Source organism: Cetorhinus maximus, chromosome 19 (genome assembly GCF_964194155.1).
Source record: "Cetorhinus maximus chromosome 19, sCetMax3.hap1.1, whole genome shotgun sequence".
Classification (NCBI taxonomy): Eukaryota; Metazoa; Chordata; class Chondrichthyes; order Lamniformes; family Cetorhinidae; genus Cetorhinus; species Cetorhinus maximus.
The window spans coordinates 49,259,718-49,280,529 of NC_135897.1; the positions used below are offsets into that span (position 1 = coordinate 49,259,718).

Sequence of the window (20,812 nt, forward strand, 5' to 3'; positions counted from 1 at the left end):
TGGTCTCACAAGTGTTCTGTATAACTGAAGCATAACATCCCTTCTTTTGTATTCAATGCCCCTCATAATAAGTGATAACATCCTAATAGTTTTCCTTATTACTTGTTGTACCTGTATACTAGCCTTTCGCGATTCATGCACTAAGACACTCAGATCCCTCTGCATCACAGAGCTCTGCAATCTCTCACCATTTAGATAATATGCTTCTCTTTTATTCTTCCGTCCAAAATGGACAATTTCACATTTTCCTACATTATACTCCATTTGCCAGATCTTTGCCCACTCACTTAGCCTATCTATATCTTTTTGTAGCCTCCTTATGTCCTCTTCACAACTTACTTTCCTATCATTGTGTCATCAGCAAATTTGGCATCCGTCCCATCCATCTCTTCATCCACGTCATTTTTATAAATTGTAAGTAGTTGAGGTCCTCGCACTGATCCCAGTGGCACACCACTCATTACATCTTGCCAACCTGAAAAATACCCATTTCTGCCTACACTGCTTCTTGTTAGCCAGCCAATCTTCTATCCATGCCAATGTGTTACCCCTTGTACCATGAGATTTTATTTTCCACAGTAACTTTTGATGTGGCACTATCAAATGCCTTCAGGAAATCTAAGTACAGTACATCCATCAGTTCCCCTTTATCCACAGCATGTTACTTCCTTAAAGAACTCCAATAAGTTGGTTAAACATGATTTCCCTTTCACAAAGGGAACTTTGACTGCCTGATTACCATGAACTTATCCAAGTGCCCTGCTATAGCTCCTTTAATAATTGCTTCTAACATTTTCCCTATGACAGATGTTAAGTTAACTGGCCTGTAGTTTCCCGCTTTCTGCCTCCCTCCCTTTTTAAATAATGGAGTTACATTTGCTATCTTCCAATCTAAAAGGACCTTCCCCAAAGGGAGTTTTGGAAAATTAAAACCAATGCATCAACTACCTCACTAGCCATTTCTTTTAAGACCCTAGGATGAAGTCCAACAGGACCCCGGCACTTGTCAGCCTGCAGCTCCAACAATTTACTCAGTACCACTTCTCTGGTGATTGTAATTTTCCTGAGATCCTCCCTACGTTCCATTTCCTCATTTATAGGTGCTTCTGGGATGTTACTTGTATCCTCTATATTGAAGACTGATGCAAAATCCCTTTCAATTCATCTGCCATTTCCTTGTTTTTCATTATCAATGCTCCAGACTCACTTTCTTTAGGACTAGCGCTCACTTTGTTAACTCGTTTCTTTTTAAAATATTTATAGAAACTCTTACGATCTGTTTTTATATTTCTGACTAGCTTTCTCTTGTACTCCAATTTTTCTCTCCTTATTAATCTTTTAGTCATCCTTTACTGTTCCTTATATTCTGTCCAATCTTCTGGCCTTCCACCTATCTTTGCACAATTATATACTTTTTCTTTAAGTTTGATACTATCTTTAACCTTTCTAGTTAACCATGGATAGTGTGCCCGTCCCTTGGACTTTTTCTTACTTGTTGGAATGTATCTATTCTGTGTATTCTGAAATATCCCCTTCAATGTTTGCCACTGCATCTCTACTGGCCTATTCCTTAACCTAATTTGCCAATTCACTTTAGCCAGCTCTGCTTTCAAAGTTGATTTTCAGAGATTTTGGGGTCCTTCACAGCTGCCAGCATGTTGTATGTTGGTTGCGACTAGCTAAGGAACAATTGCTGTGACATAGGTATGAACTATAAGTGGTTTATTGGATAAACACAACTATATACAAATATACAAGACTATGGGCAGAATTTTCTGCTTGACGTGCGGGCAAGAGTCCTGATGTCACCACACGCCATTGCAATATTTCGCTGGGCGTGCACGCGATGAAGTTCGACACTCGCCCGCCATTAACGGGCTAGTTAAGGCCCTTAAATTGGCAATCGGGTCGGCGCATGGGCACAACAGGCAGGCGGATAAGAGACTTTTTAATAAAACTCATCCACAGGCGGGATAAGAGGGCTCAGTGGGGTTGTCAATCTGGTCTGAGTATTTATTGCAGGAAGTTTTTTAAACTTGCCTGTGATCTGTAGCAGTTCAGAACAAATTCCAGCAGCTTTCTGTGCACTTTGAACCTTCAGGTCAGCACTCTGCAATCAGTAATATTTACCGGGGGCCTGCAGCTTTCCGGAGGCCTCCCTTCAGCCTGGGTGTGGGTTCTGACATGTCCACTGGAGGCAGCTCTTCTGAGGAGGAAGGGAGGGCTAGAATAAGGAGGAGGCCAGGAGTGCACAACCAGCTTCCAGGGGAGCCACCTTTGGGAGTTCAGGTGCAGGCACAAGGGGCACAGGGCCAAGAAGTAGACCAAGGTGGAAGGGGCCGCAGAAGACGCCACTATCCTGCTGCCAGGGTATACAGGCGGAGAAGCAGCTACCTCAATATGACTGAGGTGCAGTGCCGAAGGAGGCACCGGCTGTTAAGGGAGACAGTCAACTACATCTGTCAGATGATTGGCCCTGAGATCTCTCCTGTGTGGGCAGACACCCCGTGCCAGCGGCTCTGAAGGTCACAGTTGCCCTCAACTTCTATGCCTCTGGCTCCTTCCAGAGCTCAGGGGTGATCTTTGTGGTGTCTCCCAATCAGCTGTGCATACTTGTGTCAATTAAGTCACAGACACTCTGTTCAGGCATGCACTGACCTTCATCCACTTCCGCTGGGACCAGGCAAGCCAGACACAGTGAGCCAGGGGCTTCGCAGCCATTGCTAGCTTTCCCCATGTCCAGGGTGCAATGGACTGCACACGTGTGGCCATCAAGGCGCCAGGTGAGCCCGGTGCCTTGGTCAACAGGAAGGGATTCCACTCCACGAATGTGCAGATAGTGCGTGATCACAGGCTGCTGATTCTACAAGTCTGTGCAAGGTACCCAGGCAGTTCCCACGACGCCTACATCCTCAGACACTCCCAGGTGCCGGGGCTCTTCAGTGCTCTGGCTTGGCTTGGTGGATGGCTGCTGGGTAAAAAGGGCTATTCCCTCAGAAGGTGGCTCATGACGTCTCTCTGCCATCCAAGAACAGAAGCTGAGCAGCGGTACAATAGGAGCCACACCTCCACAAAGGCTGTGGTGGAGAGAGCCATCGGTCTTCTCAAGATGCGCTTCCGATGCCTGGACCCCTCAAGGGGTGCACTCCAGGAGCTCCCAGATCATGCCTTGGTTATAGTGGTGGCATGCTGCGCTCTCCACAATCTTGTGCTGGAAAGGGGAGATGCGGTGGACGATGAAGACGTTGAGGCAGTGGATGTGGCAACACACGATGAGTCCAGCACTGATTCTGAGGATGAGGAGGCACAGGGGAATGATGCTGACCTGGGACTACGCCAAGGAGGCAGGAACACCCGGGACACTTTAATCCAATGAACCTTCAGCTAGCTCCACACAAATGGATCAGGAGGACCAGCCTTGCCTGGCGCTGCCATAGTCGGCACTTAAGTGCTACATCTGCCACTTCATCAGCTGCAACTAAGGGCTTTGGACATAAACGTCAGTGTCCACTCAAACACTCATGACATGTATGTAAAACATACAAATGCAGAACAAAGGAGCCACCCTCAGCCATGGTAACACATCTGGTTTTAATTTTTTCCATCATAAGGTTACACAAAATGAAAGCAAAATGTTTTTCAACCATAAACAAATAATAATTCCCTAATCTAGGGCCAACACAAAAGCATCAGTGAGAAACTCGTGGTGTGCCTAAGGTGCCTTATACTTACATTTACGGGTGCTACGTCTTGGTGCCGGCCCATCGCTCGGAGTGGCTTCTGAGACAGCCTGCTGACTCTGCTGTCCTATTCGCCTCGATGACCTTGGCGGCCGTTCTCTGGCCCGTGGAGCCTGTGCTGGCCCTGCTTGGAAGGGATCTGCCAGGTTCACAGCTGGCATTTGCCCAGTCGTCGCAGCCTCACCCAATGAAGCGGTCACTGGGAGAGGGGCGGAGCAGCTGTTGCCCTCATCCAGAGCGCCGTGAGAGGGGCCCCCAGATACGACAGGCAGCTGCTCCGCTGACATGAGGTCGTCCCGGACCTCCCTGCTCACCGTCGATGGATGGGCAACGAGCTGGGAAGCTTGAAGTGCACACCATCTCCCACATTGGCAATGACTAGCTGTGGCCACTAGCGCTGAGAGGGCTTGCAGGTCCGAGCGTAACTCCAGGAGAAGCTGCTTGTTCTCCTGGAAGCCCCTCTCCACGAGAATCGCCACTCTCTCCATGGAGGAAGCATGACGCTCTGCCATAAGGCTCATTGCATCAGTGATGCTCCACGTGGACTCCTCCACCACGGACACCAAGCGAAGCATCGTCTCATGCAACACTCCAAGATGCTCCTGCACACCTGGCCGCATTTCCTGCAGCTGCTGCGTCGCGGACGACTCCAGAGGCACATCATCACGCCTCAACTCAGCATGTGCCTGGTCCCATGCATTCTTCCAGCTACTGGCACCATCGGCACTCTCTGTCTCTGCCAGCTCCTCCAGCGATTGTGAAGTGCTCTCTCCACTGTGCCCCAGGACACTAGCCGATGTTGCAATTCCCACCGATGTGCTAGTATCTGCGCTGGTGCTCACCTCTCAGAAATGGTGTGACACAGGTGACAGTTGAGGGCCCTCAGGTGTGAGGGGGGGCATCTGTATTTGCTCCCGGTCAACAGGCTCTGATGATGCTGAAAATAACAACAAGGACAGTGGATCAGTTAGCGTGCACACAGCGACACACTTCATCCCTTTCCCCCAGGCTCATTAGGCGCTCAACCTTCCAGAACCTATGGAGACGAATATTGGTGGGTGGTAAATAGTCAGGAGGAGACCCAAACATTACAGGCGGATACAGACGGGCTGGTCAGATAGCCTGAAGAATGCCAAATGGAATGTTATGTGGATAAGTGTGAGGTGATGCACTTGGGCAGGAGGAACAAGGTACGGGAATACATGATGAATGGTAGCACAGTGGAAAGTAGGGAGGATCAGAGGGACCTTGCTGGGCAAGTCGACAGGCCCGTTAAGGTAGCGAGACAGGTACATAAGGCGTTTAAGAAAGTAAATGCCATACTTGCCTTTATTAGCCGAGGAATAGAATATAGGAACAGGGAGGTCATGTTGCAAGTGCAGAAAACACTGCCTAGGCCACAGCTATAGTTCTATGTGCAGCTGTGATATGTGCTTCACGGGAAGGATGTGATTGGAGTGGAGAGAGTGCAGAGGTCGCTGAACCAGGATGCAAGCTGGGCTGGAGAGTTGGAGTTATGAGGAGACATAGCATAGACTGGGGATATTTCCCCTGGAGCAGAGGAGATTGAGGGGTGACATTATTGAGCTTTATAACATTATGAGGGGCACAGATAGGGTCAACAGAAAGGAACTTTTCCCCTTGGCGGAGGGATGACTAACCTGGTGGCACTGATTTAAGGTAAGGGGTATGAGGTTGACAGGTGAGGTGATGAGGAACTTTTGCACACAGCAATGTGGGGCGCACTGCCTGAAAGGGTGGTAGACGCAGAAACCCTCCTAACATGTAATAAGTATTTGGATGTGCAGTTGCGATACCATGGCATACAAGGCCATGGGGATAGTGGTTGGAAATGGGATAAGGCGACTTTGGAAGGTGGTTGACATGCGCATCTTCGAAGGGCCGAGGGACCTTTGTCTATGACCCACACCTCTGACTCTATCAGTCTGTGAATGAGCAATGTTGCAACAATAACAATTCAAACAATCATCAGTGCTATGGATGGTGGGAAGACAGAACGGATGTCACTGTGGACCTCAAATACCTGGCCATTCCACCCCAGCCTCACCGACACCTGTGGAGCTGGGCGCATGACGCCTCTCAAGCTCCAGGGCCTCCAGCTCAAATCAGCTCAAAATCATCAGCTGGGCCTTGCCGCCTCCAGTCTGCAAACGCTCACAGGCTTTGTGAGCGTTTTTCTCCTGAAAAACAGAGAAGACCATTCATTGCGGCTAATCGCACATGGACTCTGTATGTGCACGCCACACCCCAACCACAGTGGCCCATATCAGGCTTCCAGTGCCTCCTCTCCATGCTAATGCTGATCAGTCACAAAAAGATAGTATGCCTGCTCCCAATCCCCCTCCAACGGCCACCTTGGACACATTCTGTGTCCACCATTTGAGGAAACACATGGTCTTAGCTCCCATAGCAAGGAAGCGCAACTAGGTGCGGCGTCGAGGGCAGCAGATGGCTCTTGACCACAAGACCTTGAGGCTCCCCTTCCACAATCTCATCACCGTGAATAGGACATGTGTTGGAGTTCTGAGTATGTGCCTAGCTGCATCTCCTGCAGGTTGCCCCCAGACTAGTCATGTGTGACTAAGAGCAACACATGGTGCTGGGGAGAACCCATCTCCTCATGAGCCACTGAGGCTGATGTAAGCATGGGCACTATCTGCTTGCCCACCCAGTATACAAGAAATGCCCAACATGATTCAATGCAGTCACGACAGTAGGACTTGGTGGGGGGGGAGGGGCCTCAAAGGCTAAGGCTACCTGCTGGGCTAAACGCCCAATGCCAACATGGTACTCACCCTTCCAGAGCGCAAATCGTTGAAACGTTTACGGTACTGGATCCAGGTGCGCCGCACCATGTCGCGGGAGCTCATCAGCTCCGCCACCTCCTCCCAGGATACTTCGTCATGTGGGAGGGCCTCCTCCTCCCATCCTGGGGAACCAGCACCTCCCGCCGTTCTGCTACCCCCTCAAGGAGGGCAGCAAGGCAATCATCAGTAAAGCAGGGGGCCAATGCCCTGCAGATTGCCCTGCTCCTGTGGCAGACCCTGCAGCCTGCCCTGCTCCAGAGTGCCCTGCGGAGCAGAGCTCCTGCGGTTGGATCTCCAGGTGGGCATTGTGAGCAGCCTACAGGAGGCTGCCAGGCCTTCTTTTAAACAGACTGCTGGGTCGCCATTGGACTCGGCAGTCTGTGCGCGCCCGCCACAGCCTGCACATTCCCGCTATCCATGGGAGTCGGAAATGCACTGGGCGGGCCTTAATTGGCCCGCCTGCGCAAAACAGTGACACAGCCCCGATCGCAGACGCCGATCGGGTCCGCGCCTGCCCACGTCCTCTCCTGCTCTGCCTGCCAACGGAAAATTTTGGCCTATGTGTTACTCAGCCTAAGCCATGAGCATCTCCCTCTCGACTCTTGGTCATGTCAATTTTCTTATTCATTCATGGGATGTGGGCATCACTGGTTAGGCCAGCATTTATTGTCCATCCCTAATTGCCCTTGAGAAGGTAGTGGTGAGCTGTGTTTTTGAACCGCTGCAATCCATGTGGTGTGGGTACATCCACAATGCTGTTAGGGAGGGAGTTCCAGAATTTTCACTCAGTGACATCACCATGCTGGGGGGTACTGTTTCTCCAGACCCACACATTAACCCTTTCAACACTGAACACACTAATCCTACACTCAGGATTCCAGGAGCTGAGTAGAAGTCTGCTCAAAAATACTACCACACCTGTACCTGGTGTGGCTGATATCTAACACAACTAAAATCTGGCAGTGTTCACCAAGATGGCCCAACTGGCATCAAATTGCTTGCCTGGCTCATGGCCAAGCTCTCATTTGCTGCCAATTTAATTCCTGGACCATAGATGTGTTCTATTTACAGGTTTTCACTAAGGACAATCCCTGTCAATTCATTACCACCTAGCCATGTCCAATAACTTGCTTGTTTGGCCTCCAGAAGGATGCTCTATCACATAGCTTCTATTGTCTCTTTAGCAGATAAACCACGTAAAGCTACCTCACCCTGGATAAGGAATAATGTAGAACTGCTACCTGGCTACATTTGACAGCCCTTTGAGGCTGGGGGATACATTACTTGGATAAAGTGTCTTTTTACATTAAGACTGTGAGGTGAACTTTTTCTCAACCTTTCTCCTAATTACTTCAATGTCACATATGCTGCAGGGTATGCTTCCAAATCCATGAACCCCACCACCTAGAAGGACAAGGACAGCAGATGCAAGGAACATCACCACCTACAAGTTTCGCTCTAAATCACACAGCATCCTGACTTGGAACTATATTGTCATTCCTTCACTGTTGCTGGGTCAAAATCCTGGAACTTCCTTCCTAACAGCACTGTGGGTGCTCCTATAACATATGGATTGCAGCGGTTCAAGGCGGCAGTGCACCAACAACTTCTCAAGGGCAATTAGGGATGGGCAGTAAATGCTGGCCAAGCCAGTAACGCCCACATTCCATAAAAAATAATTTTAAAAAACTTTCATTAATTTCCCTTGAGTTATAATACCCAATCTCTGCAGCAGTCAGATCATTTAGTGCTTAACTTGCTGTTCCTTTGCAGGCCTCTGTGGTGCTCAAAGACAACCATGTAAGCCTTATTAGCTTGTTCAGGTTGCACAATCCCTAGAATTTATTCAATCTGTCACTGACTGTTGAAGTCAATTGTGCAACATTGACAAAGCCAGTATTCTTTGCAAATCTCTAGCCTCCTCTCCCCTAAGCTTTCAATATTTATGTCATTCCTAGTCACAACCTGAAATGGTAAGGATGAATGTGTCCTATTTTTGCAACCTCTGCACAGCTATTTGAGCCAAGTCTCCATATGTGAGCAACTTTGATCTGACAAAATATGAAAATGTATCAAGCAGGCACATAGAATTGTTAAAGAACATCCATATTCTAGAACACCAGCACTTCTATATGCGTCCCATTAATCATGATTGGGCAAAAATAAGACAATGGGCTAAGGTTTCTTTCACTAGAAACATATAACCGGGGTTTCCACTGGCCAACAAGACGTTTAAATAAAATGGGTAAGGAATTTAGTGATTATATTACTAGACTAGCAACTCAGAGGTCTTGGGTTCAAATACCTCAATTCTAAGTTGAGACACTGAATTTTTAAAAATCAGGTGTTGTCTAGCACCAGAAAATGTACATGATTGTTAAAAAAACCCAACTAGTTCATTGATGTCCCTCCCAGCCCTGTCTGTCCACAATTTTCCCTCTGTTCCATGCTGTATGGTTGACACTTAATGTCCTCAAAAACTGATGATCTTAATCCTGAACTTTATTTTAAATTTTTTTTTAAAGAAAATCATGCTTTGCTTTCTGATAATTCTAAGTTGTGCATAATCAAGAATGAACATCAAGCTGCCTGTTAGTAAAAAAGGACAGCTGATCATTTATGACGTACTACTTAACATAAAAAAATGGTCAATAATTACGGCTGATGTCACCTAAGAATAAATGTTTAAAAAAAAACAGCATTTTTCTGTGCAGTTTTCATTTGACAGATAGGGCTTGATTCTCAGCAGTCTATCTGCACCTGAGCAGTTTATTGCTGCTGCAAGGGAGAAAAACAGTGTTGCTGCAGCATCTAAAAAGTTGTGTTAGCTTTATCTACAGATAAAAATACATTTTCTGCAAATGGCAACACTGTTTTCCTTTGGATAGTTGAAAATGAGGATCATTTTCAACTTCTCCGTGTTACAAATGAGTATATTATAAGATTATTTTTAATTTGGAAATTTTAATTTTTAAATATAGGATAAATGGAAGAATGCCTGGTCTGAGGGGCTGGCAGGAAGGTCTAGGGCATTTACAGATCAAGGGGAGGCCTATTTATGTTGGGGAAGCCATGATGTGAGGTGTTAAAAGTTAAACAATGGAAGGCTTGTTAACTATCTTTTGAGGAGATGGTCTGTTTGTAAGGCATCTCAGGAGAGGGCTTGATGTGACGGTGTTGTGGGGAGGTTAAATTATTAATGTAATTTCTCCAGATCACAAAGGTTTGAAGGCAATGGTAAACAATTGGAGGTTTTAAAGTATTCATGTACTTTTCAGAACAGAGAGATGGTTTCAAGTTAAAGATAATTCATTTAAATTTCTGTGTAGAGACAGGCCATTGTGTGACACATTGCCATGGAGATTGGTTGAGGTAGGAATATTCTTTTGTTTTGATATATCTTGGCTGTATTTGGTAGTTTGGGGCTGGCAGCAGCTTGGATAAGGCAGGAAGAGTTTGCCCGGAGCTGTGGATAAGAGCAACAGAAACCAGGGCCTGACTTTTTCAGATGGTGGGGTCTCCCGGCTGACTCTGAGTGCCCCTCAGCTATTTCACGCTCGAATGAGCGTCAATTGGCTGCAGGTGGGACTTCCGCCCCTCACTCGGGAGGAAGTCCTGCATTAGAGAGCTGCTGGCAAATCTGCCTACAGCAACAAGAGCTGCAGTGTACTTAAGAGTAAGTGCATCAATATGCCTGAGCCTGTCCTGGGACTGGAGGGGAAGGTAAGTTTAAGGCTAATCAGGTCGGGAAGGGTAGGGAAGGCCTGGTTCCAAGAGAATCAAATAAACACTCAAGAAACTGTAACGTAAAAAGAAATTCTCAGTTGAAATTGAAACTAGAATGAGGAGTAAGGAATTCTTGGCTGAAATTGAAAGTAAGAACAATGGGAAGTGTTCTGAGCGGAATTTAGATTTAAATAGTAAGTGTGGGGGGCGCGGGATGGTGCAAAAGGGTAATCTAGGTGTCACAGCATGATTACAGCACAGAAGGAAGCCATTCGGTCTTTTGTGTCTATACTAGCTCTCCAAAGGAGCAATTCACCTAGAGACACTCCCCTGTCTTTTTCCTGTAACCCTGCATATCCTTTCTTTATTCTAATAATCAAATTCCCTCTTGAATGCCTCAAATGAACCTGCCTCCAACACATTCTCAGGCAGTGCATTCCAGGTCCTAACCACTTGCTGCGTGAATAAGTTTTTCCTCATGTTGCCATTGCTTCTTTTGCCAATTACCTTAAATCTGTGTTTGCTTGTTCTTGATGCTTCCACCAATGGGAACAGTTTTTCCCTATCTACTTTGTTCAGACCCCTCATGTTTTTGATTATCTCTGCCAAATGTATTCTCAACCTTCTCTTCTCGAAGGAAAACAGTCCCAACTTTTCCAATTCATCTACATATCTAAATTTCAACATTCCTGGCACCATTCTCGTGAATCTTTTCTGCACTCTCTCTCTCTAATGCCTTCATATTCTTCCTGAAGTGCGTCACCCAGAATTGCACGCAATACTACAGCTCAGGCTTATATAAGTTTAAAATAACTTCCTTGCTTTTGTACTTTATGTGCTTATTAATAAAGCCCAGGATGATGTATGCTTTATTAATGGTTCTCTCAACTTGTCCTGCCACCTTCAATAATTTATGCATGTAGGATCCTCTGCTCCTGCACCCCCTTTAAATTTTGCCCTTTATTTCATATTGACTCTTTGCATTCTTCCTACCAAAATTAATCACTTCACACTTGTATTAAATTTCACCTACCACTTGTCCGCCTATTCTACCAACCTGTCCATGTCCTTTTGAAGTTCTACACCATCCTCCTCCCAGTTCAAAGTTTTGTACCATCCACAAATTTTGAAATTGTGTCCTGCACACCAAGGTCTAGGAAGAACAGGGGTCCTAATACGGATCGTCAATTATGCATGTTAATTCATTGTTTTCAAGGAGTATACTTCATAATTACTGAAGCCAAGAAATCTCACACAGCCCTTTGAAAGAGAAATATAACTGCATAACAGCTAAAAACTATACAGTTAGGATTTTGTAAAGGATTTGATGTTCTTAGACTTGTTCCATTATCAGATTAGTTTTATTATTATGAAATAAATTATGTTAAAATATCACTATTATTGTTTATTACTAAAGACCAAATGTTTACCAAATGGTACAATGAACAATATCATTTAATTACCTGCATATAAGTAATTGGCATAAGCAGGGTGCTTTTTCCTGAAAACATCTTTTATTTTTTCTATTTGTGCAGCAGTTGGTTTCACTGCAAATGGTGTGTACATAACCGAAAATGTTTCAGCTTGAGTGATGCCCTCTTCCAACATTGCCTAGTTTCATAAAGAAGCATGAATATGTAAAATACTAACTTAAAAAAAAACAAATTCATCATACACAACAAGAATTACGTTTCTATAGCACTCCCCAAGTGCAGAGACAGTTCAGAACCTGTACAGAATAGTAGGGAAAGATTGGATAATGATTAGGTAAATTTGAGAGGAAGGAAAGGTGAGGAAAAATTAAAGAAAGAGATAAAAGCACACAGAGAGGGTATTAATTGAGCTTACGTACGTAGAAGCAAAATCCTGAACAGCAAGTTTCAGACAGCGGGAGCACAGTGGCTGAAGGAGCACTGCTGATGGTAGATCAAAGGAAGCAGAGATCAAGTATTAGGCCAGTATCAGAAAAGCAGCAGGTTCATGCAGGGACATAAAACTGGAAGAAATCAATGATGTAGAGTGGGGCAAGGGCAAGAGCAAGAGTCAAGACAAATTATTTGTGCGGATTGCCTATGTAGCTTATTGAGAATGGGGTAATGAGGCCTTGGGAGAAAATGCAAATCATGACATTTTGAATGACTTGTAGTTTATGAAGAGTAAGAGCAAGGAGAGCCTGAAAGAGGACAATTTACAACTATTAAGGGGCAGACACTGGCGTAGTGGTAATGTAACTAGACTAGCAATCCAGAGGCCTAGGCTAATGCACTTGGGACATGGTTTCTTTTTCCTTTTTAGAAAGTATACAAAAATAATTGAATTTTTCAATTTGCATAACATTTAATGGAGCTGGCTGCCATTCTGGCTAAAAGAAACTGCAGTTCTGAGCTCAAGCAAATATGTATGATCAATGTACATGCTTTATATGTGCTACTCTTGCCTTTATTTGTCCTGATTCTTAAAGGAGGCAAGGAAGGACCATATGGCCCCGATCTTAAAAGTTATTTAAAATATAAATATAAAAATAAATGAAATATAGATAACGGTAATATCATAATTTGGTGGTGCAGTTCCGAAAAGTTGCTCAGCTGCTCCTTCAGAAATTTTGCATTCATGCAGATATGTTTTGAAGTTCCAAAGATCCAGCTAAGAGGTCATTTTATTCTCTCTCAGCCTTTTCATTCTGCTATGTTCTACCTAAAGTTGGGACTATTAAAATTGTTTAAGATTAACGATCAATGGTTCAAATGCTTTATTCCTGAGTTAAGCAGAATTTAGTTAGTTTACCTAACCATTTAAGTGTTAGTTTGCTAGCAGATTTTGTTTCTGTATAATTCACAGTATCACAGAATTGTTGCGGCGCAAAAGGAGACCATTCGGCCCATCATGTCTGCACTGGCTCTCCAAATGAGCTTCATGACTTATTGCTATTCTCCTGCTTCCGCGTACCCTTGCACATTATTTGAACAGATACAATCATCTATTGCTCTCTTGAATGCCTCGATTGAACCTGCCTCTACCACACTTCCAGGTAGTGCATTCCAGATCCGAACCACTCGCTGTGTGAAAAAGTTTTTCTCACATCACATTTGCTTCTTTTGCAAAACACTTTAAATCTGTGCCTTCTCGTTCTCGATTCTTTTATGAGTGGAACAGTTTCTCCCTATTTACTCTGTCCAGCCACCTCATGATTTTGAACACCTCTGTCAAATCTCCTCTCAGCCTTCTCCTCTCCAAGGACAACAGTCCCAACCTCTTCAATCTGCCTTCATAACTGAAGTTTCTCATCCCTGGAACCATTCTTGTAAACCTCTTCTGCACTCTCTCCAATGTGTTCACATCCTTCCTATAGTGTGGCACCCAGAACTTACACAATGCTCCAACTGAGGTCTAACTAGTGTCTTATAGAAGTTCAGCACAATCTCCCTGCTCTTGTATTCTATTACCCCTATTATTAAAGCCCAGATTACTGTATGCTTTATTAACTGCTCCCTCCACACATTTAAGAATTGTACCCTTATTTTATACTGTCTCTCCATGTTCTTCCTACTAAAATGAATCGCCTCACACTTCTCCACATTGAATTTCATCTGCCACCTATTTGCCCACTCCACCAACTTGTCTATGTCCTTTTGAAGTTCTGTACTGTCCTCCTCACAGTTTACAATGTTTCCAAGTTTTGTATTATCCGCAAACTTAGAAATTGTCCCCTGCACACCAAGATCTAGATCATTAACATATATCAGGAAAAGCAAGGGTCCCAATACTGACCCCTGGGGAACTCCACTACAAACCTTCATCCAGCCCAAAAAATATCCATTGACCATCACCATCTGTTTTCTATTACTCAGCCAATTTTGTATCCACATTTCTAGCGTCCCTTTTATTCCACGAGCTATAACTTTTCTCAAGTCTTTTGTGTGGCACTGTATCGAATGCCTTTTGAATGTCCATGTACACCACATCAACAGCATTACCCTCATCAATCCTCTCTGTTGCCTCTTCAAAAAACTCCAGCAAGTTAGTTAAACATGATTTCCCCTTTAGAAATCCATGCTGGCTCTTCCTAATCAACCCACATTTTTCCATGTGACTACTAATCCTATCCCGAATAACTGTTTCTAGAAGCTTCCCCACCACTGAAGTTAAACTGACTTGGCTGTAACTGCTGGGTTTATTCTTACAACCTTTTTGAACAAGAGTGTAATGTTTGCAATTCTCCAGTCCTCTGGCACTTCCCCTGAATCTAGGGAAGACTGAAAGATTATGGCCAATGACTCTGAAATTTCCACTTTTATATCCATGGATGCATCTCATCTGGTCCCAGTGCCTTGTCAATCTTAAGTACCGACAGTTTATCCAACACTTCCTCCTTATCAATTTTGAATCCTTCTAGTGGCAGGATTTCCTTTTCTGTCATCGTAGCCTTGGTAGCATCTGCTTCCTTGGTAAAGACAGATGCAAAGCATTCATTTAACACCTCAGCCATGTCCCCTGCCTCCATGTGTAAATCCCCTTTTTGGTCCCTAATCGGCCCTTCTCCTTTATCCACCCTCTTACTATTTATGTGCTGATAGAAGACTTTGGGATTCCCCTTTATGTTGGCTGCCAGCCTTTTCTCATGATCCCTCTTTGCTCCTCTTATTTGCTTTTTCACCTTTCCTCTGAACCTTCTGTATTCAGCTTGGTTCTCAGTTGTATTTTCTACCTGACACCTGTCATAAGCACATTTTTTCTTCTTTATCTTAATTTCTATCTCCTTTTTCATCCAGGGAGCTCTGGATTTGTTTTCCCTACCTTTCCCTTTTGGGGGCATATACCTTGACAGTGCCCAAACCATTTCTTCTTTGAAGGTAGCCCATTGTTCAGCCACAGGTTTTCCGGCAGCCTTTGGTCCCAGTCTAGCCAGCCCAGCTCCTTTCTTGCCCCATTGAATTTGGCTCTCCCCCAGTTAATTATTCTTACTCTGGATTGCACATTGTCCTTTTCTACCATCATCGTAAACCTTACAATATAATGATCACTGTAAATTCAGGAAATGACTGCTAATTTACGTGCGAAAAATTGTTCTTAAAGCTACTGTTACTATGGTTTCATTTTGACCTTTTGCTGTAATAATGAAATGTGATAAATGTCTGTAATATCTATAAAAATTGCTTCTATGTCAATCAAATCAGCAAAGGTAGGCTTGAAGACGAGTTCACAGGATGCATTTGGAACAGTTTCTTAGAACACTACATCATGGAACCAACCAGGGAGCAGGCTAATTTATACCTGGTAATGTTTAATGAGACAAGATTAATTAATGGTCTCATAGTGAAGGGATCCTCTAGGGACGAGTGAGCATAACGTGATGGAATTTCACATAGTTTCATGGTGAGAAACATGGGTCTGAAACTAGTGTCTTAAACTTAAATAAAGGCAATGAGGAGACATTTCATAACTCTCAACATGATGTACTCCATTGAGAAAGAAAGATTCAATGAGAAGACGACAGCATCTATGGCTAACTGAGGAAGTTAAGGATGGTATCAAATTGAAAGAAAAGGCGTACAATGATGTGAAGATTAGTGGTAGGCCAGGAGAATGGGAAAATTTTAGAAACCAACAAAGGATGATTAGAAAAATATTAAGAAGGAGAAACTAGAAAATGACCGTAAACTAGCAAGAATTATAAATGACAGACAGAAAGAACTTCTACAAGTGTATAAAAAGGAAGAAAGTAGCCAAAGTAAACTTTGGTCCCTTGGAAGATGAAACTGGGCAATTAATAATTGGAAAAACAGAAATAGAAAAGACTTTGAACACGTATTTTGTATTTGTATTCACAGTAAAAGACATCAAAGCATCCCAAGAATAGTAGAAAATCAAGGGGCAAAAGAGAGGGAGGGACTTAAAACAATCACTATCATTAGAGAAAATTAATAGAACTAAAGGCTGACAAGTCTCCTGGTTCTGATGCCCTATATCCTAGGATCTTAAAAGAAGTGGCTGCAGAGATAATGGATTGGTAGTAATCTTCCAAAATCGCCTAGATTCTGGAAAGGTGCCAGTGGATTGGAAAACCGTAAATTTAACACCCCTATTCAAGAAAGAAGGAAGATAGACAGCAGGAAATGAGAGACCAGTTAGTCTAATATCTATCATTGGGAAAAATGCTAGAATGCATTATCGAGGGAGTAATAGCAAAACAATTGTAGAATCATAATACAATCAAGCAGAGTCAATATGGTTTTATGAAATGGAAATCGTGTTTGACAAATTTATTAGAGCTGAGGATGTAACAAGCAGGATGCATAAAGGGGGATCTGTAAATGCAGTGCATTTGGATTTCCAAAAGACACTCAATAAGGTGCTACATAAAGGGTAACTACACACAAGCTCATGGTATTGGGCTAATATATTAGCATGGATAGAGGATTGGCTAACTAACAGGAAACAGACAGTTGAGATAAATGGGCCATTAACAGGGTGGCAAACTGTAACCAGTGGAATGTCAAGGGCTGAGTGCTTGGGCCTCGCCTATTTACAAATTATATTAATGACTTGGATGAAGGGACAGAGTTAATTGTAGCCAGGTTTCCTGATGACACAAAATAGATGGGAAAGCAAGTTGCAAGGAGGACTCAAAGAGACTGCAAAGAGATACAGAGAGGTTAAGAGATTGGGTAAACATTTGGCAGATAGAGTGCAATGTAGGGAAATGTGAGATTATCCACTTTGGTAGGAAGAATAGAAAAGCAGCCTATTATTTAAATGGAGAGACTATAGAAAGCTGTGGTACAGAGGGCATCCACATACATGAATCCTAAAAAGTTAGCATGCAAGTACAGCAAATAATTAGAAAAGCAAATGGAATGTTAACCTTTATTGTAAGGCGGGTGGAGTATAAAAGTAGGGGAGTCTTGCTACAATTCTAGAGAACATTAGTGAAAGCATACCTAGAGTATTGCGTACAGTTTTGGTCTCCTTATTTAAGGTGGGATATACTTGCATTGGAGGCAGTTCAGAGAAGAATCATTAGGTTGATTCCTGGGATGAAGGGGTTGTCTTATGAGGAAAGCTTGAGCAGGTTGGGCCAATACTCATTGGCGTTCAAAAGAATAGAGGTGATCTTATTGAAACATATAAGATTCTGAGGGGGCTTGACAGGGTAGACGCTGAGAGAATGTTTCCCCTCATTTCCATTTTAAATGATCCCTTATTCTGAAACTGTGCCCCCCCAATTGGAGGAATCTAGAGCTGGGGCACAGTTTCAGAATAGGGGGTTATTTAAGACAAAAATGGGGAGGAGTTTCTTTTCTCAGAGGGTTGGTAACCTTTGGAATTCTCCATCACAAAAAGCAGTGGAGACTGGATCACTGAATATATTCAAGGCTACTTAGATAGGTTTTTTGATCTACATGGGAATCAAGGGTTATGGAGGACCTGAAGGAAAGAAGATTTGAGCCATGATCAAATCAGCCACGATCTTACTGAATTGCAGACCAGGCTCAAGGGGCCAAATGGCCTAGTCCCGCTCTTACTTCTTGTCTTCTTGGATATATAGGTCAATAAATAGATAAATGAATGGAACCCAGAAATATTTCTGACCTTAGAGGAGATTTCCATCCCTTAATTGCCCTCTTAAGGGCTTCAACTGGCCGCAGGGTGGGAAGGCTGTCCATGAGCCTTGCTGCCATGGTCTTAATTGGGGCAGAGGTGGAAAGGCAGCAGGGTCCCCACCAGACACCTTCTGATTAAATGCCCCACCAATCTTGTCATGGGGGAGGGCATTAAATTCCACCCCTGGTTCTTTCAGGCTGCAGGGGCCAGTTTAGGTGCCTACATGCAGCTTCCCATCTGCAGGCCAGGAGTCCAGCAGTACAGGCAAGCCTAGAGACCCTTGCTGCTTGGATGCAGGAGAAACCACAGGCTGCCCTGTGGAGGGGTTCCCCTCCAACTCCCCCCAACACTATCACAGTGTTGGCATGGCTGAAAAAGACATTTTTAAATTTAAACTTGAAAAGGTTTAAACTTGGATAGAGAGTAACTCCATCTTGAAGCATCCTTTCTCTTACTTACTTTCCTGCACAGTCCGCTGTTCTTTTCAAGCTGAAAGGTTTCTGATTGGCTCTCCAGCTTTAAAAGCCCATTCGCTGTCCTTAATTGAACAGCAGGGGGGGCGGGGTGGAACCTGGAAGCAGTCCCAGCCCCAGGGGAAAATTCTGTCCCTTATTTTTCTAATTTCTGATGGTGTTCAGCTTTTCATTAAAAGTCCTAAATCTGCTCAGTAATTTGTAAAGAAGTTCTGTTTTATCCAGAGAAGGCTTTTTAAAAGCAGCACTCTGATTTCCATGCACTCCCACTGATTACTTCCTGGTTTGCAGTCTACAGCTGAACCTTATTTAGATTTTGGGAGGCGGTGGCATGGTGGTATTGTCATTGACTTATCTTCCAGAGACCCAGGGTAATGCTCTGGGGAGCCGGGTTTGAATCCCACCAAAGCAGATGGTAAAATTCAATAAAAATTAAAAGTCTTACGATGACCAAAAAACCATTGCCGATTGTCTTAAAAATCCTATCTGGTTCACTAATATCTTTTAGGGAAGGAAATTTGCTGTCCTTACCTGGTCAGGCCTACATGTGACTCCAGACCCACAGCAATGTGGTTGACTCTTAACTGCCTTCTGAACAAGGGCAATTAGGGATGGGTAATAAATGCTGGCCTAGCCAGCGATGCCCACATCCCATGTAGGAATAAAAAATTGCCATTTCCAGACCTAATTTGTTTCCTGCCTCTCTCTGTCTTATATTGCCATGCTTCCATTCAACTTTCTCCAGTACCATGTCTTTTCTGATCCCTTACCAGTTTCTTCAGACTCCAAGCACTAATCCTCTGACTATTTTCTGCCCTGGCATCACCTCACAGTTGAATCTGACTTGAATAAGCCTGCAGCTGTCCTCTTGCTAGACCCTTGGAACTTTTTATAATTCTCATTGTGGCATTCATTGCCAACCCTGTCAACCTTGAATCTTGTCCATATTGCTGCGCAGGAGCTAATGTGCCAATCGCCTCCTCATTCCTCTTACCTCTTACTTCCCCTCTCCTGTGCTTGCAAGTGGTCAGTCACTTTTCCAAACCGTATTGAATTCAGAAAGCCCACTCTCATGTGAACAAGGATTTCACCACCATGAAATCATCGCGGATGAATCTATTGACATCCTGGCACTGATTGAAGCCTGTCTTTTGGATGGTAAGATGGATGTATTTCAGCTTAATGGGATTGGTAGTAAATCTTAGTGATCTGTGCTGAAACATTTCTTTTGATCCACTTAGATTAACAATTTAGAGGATGAGGAATATCTTTAAAGTTTACTTTTACCATAATAGCCATAAATTAAATATTAATAAATAGACAGTTACAGTTCAATGGAGAAAAAGTGAAACAATACATTTTCGGTGGTAAAAGTGCAAAGTATAATTTAAAATGTAAGGAGAAAACTTGAATAAGATCTGAAAATTGGTTTGGGGATCACTGTGCAATTAACTCATGCCTGTTTGTTGCGATGCACACAGCACACAAACTTTATGCTGCCAAATAATTTTAATGATAGTAGCATGCGACCTAGTGAAAAGCATGCTACTGAGTGACTGCATGCCTCAGCAGGGGCTAAGTTCATGAGAGATGAGCACCACTTATAGCTAGCCTTGCATTACTTAAAGCCAGTCTTCACTTCTTAAAGGGGAGAATTTTCCCCATGTTGGGTGGGCCGGTCGGGAGCGGGCGCAGAGCCGATCACCACCCACAATTGGGTCCATGCCACCATTTTACACGGGCGGGCCAATTAAGGCCTGCCCAGTGTAATGCAAGACTCCCAAGGATAGTGGGAGTGGGCGGGCGGCGGCGGGAGTGCAATGACCACCGGGTCCAACGGCGACCTGTTTAAATGAAGTGCTGGCAGCCTTGAAAAGGCTGATCACAATGGCCAGTAGAAGGGGTCATCAGAGCGCTGCTGGAGAGCAGGGCAGCGGGGCAATGTGCCCCTCGGTTTTCCGATGAATGCCCAGCTGCCCTCCTGGAGGAGGTGGCAGCAGAGTGGGAGGTCCTCGTTCTGAGGGACGGGAGGCGGAGGCCCCCCCCCCCACCTGACCAAACGTGCCTGGGAGGAGGTGGCAGAGATAGTCAGCTCCCATGACTTGGTGCGACACATGTGGGTCCAGTGCCGCAAGCGATTCAATGACCTCTTGCGCTCGGGAAGGGTGAGTACCATGTTGGCAGAGGTCACTTAATACAGCCAGTAGCCTTTCCCCGCCAAGGCACCCCCCACCCTCAACAACTCTGAGTGCAGTTACAGCATTGAATCCTTCACGGCATGGGTGGGCCAGCAGATACTGCCCATGCCTAATTCACCCTGAGAGGGTAGTGCTGAGATAGGTTCTGCACCTGCAGCATGTGTGACACTGACACCGAGAGTACTGTTTTGGGGGCGACCTCAAGGATCTGCACCTAGGCACAATGTCAAGGTCAGGGTGCTAAC

The 20,812-nt window shown here is 44.5% G+C and overlaps 1 protein-coding gene across 1 annotated transcript in view; it reads right to left on the minus strand.

Annotated features, from left to right (window-relative positions):
• The window catches only part of LOC144694192 (spermatogenesis-associated protein 16-like), a 231,216-nt gene that overhangs the window by 96,947 nt on the left and 113,457 nt on the right, over positions 1–20,812 (minus strand). Inside the window, exon 5 of the mRNA XM_078564549.1 lies at positions 11,758–11,905. Within this exon, the coding sequence (XP_078420675.1) occupies positions 11,758–11,905 (148 nt within the window). The remainder of the gene's footprint in view (positions 1–11,757; positions 11,906–20,812) is intronic.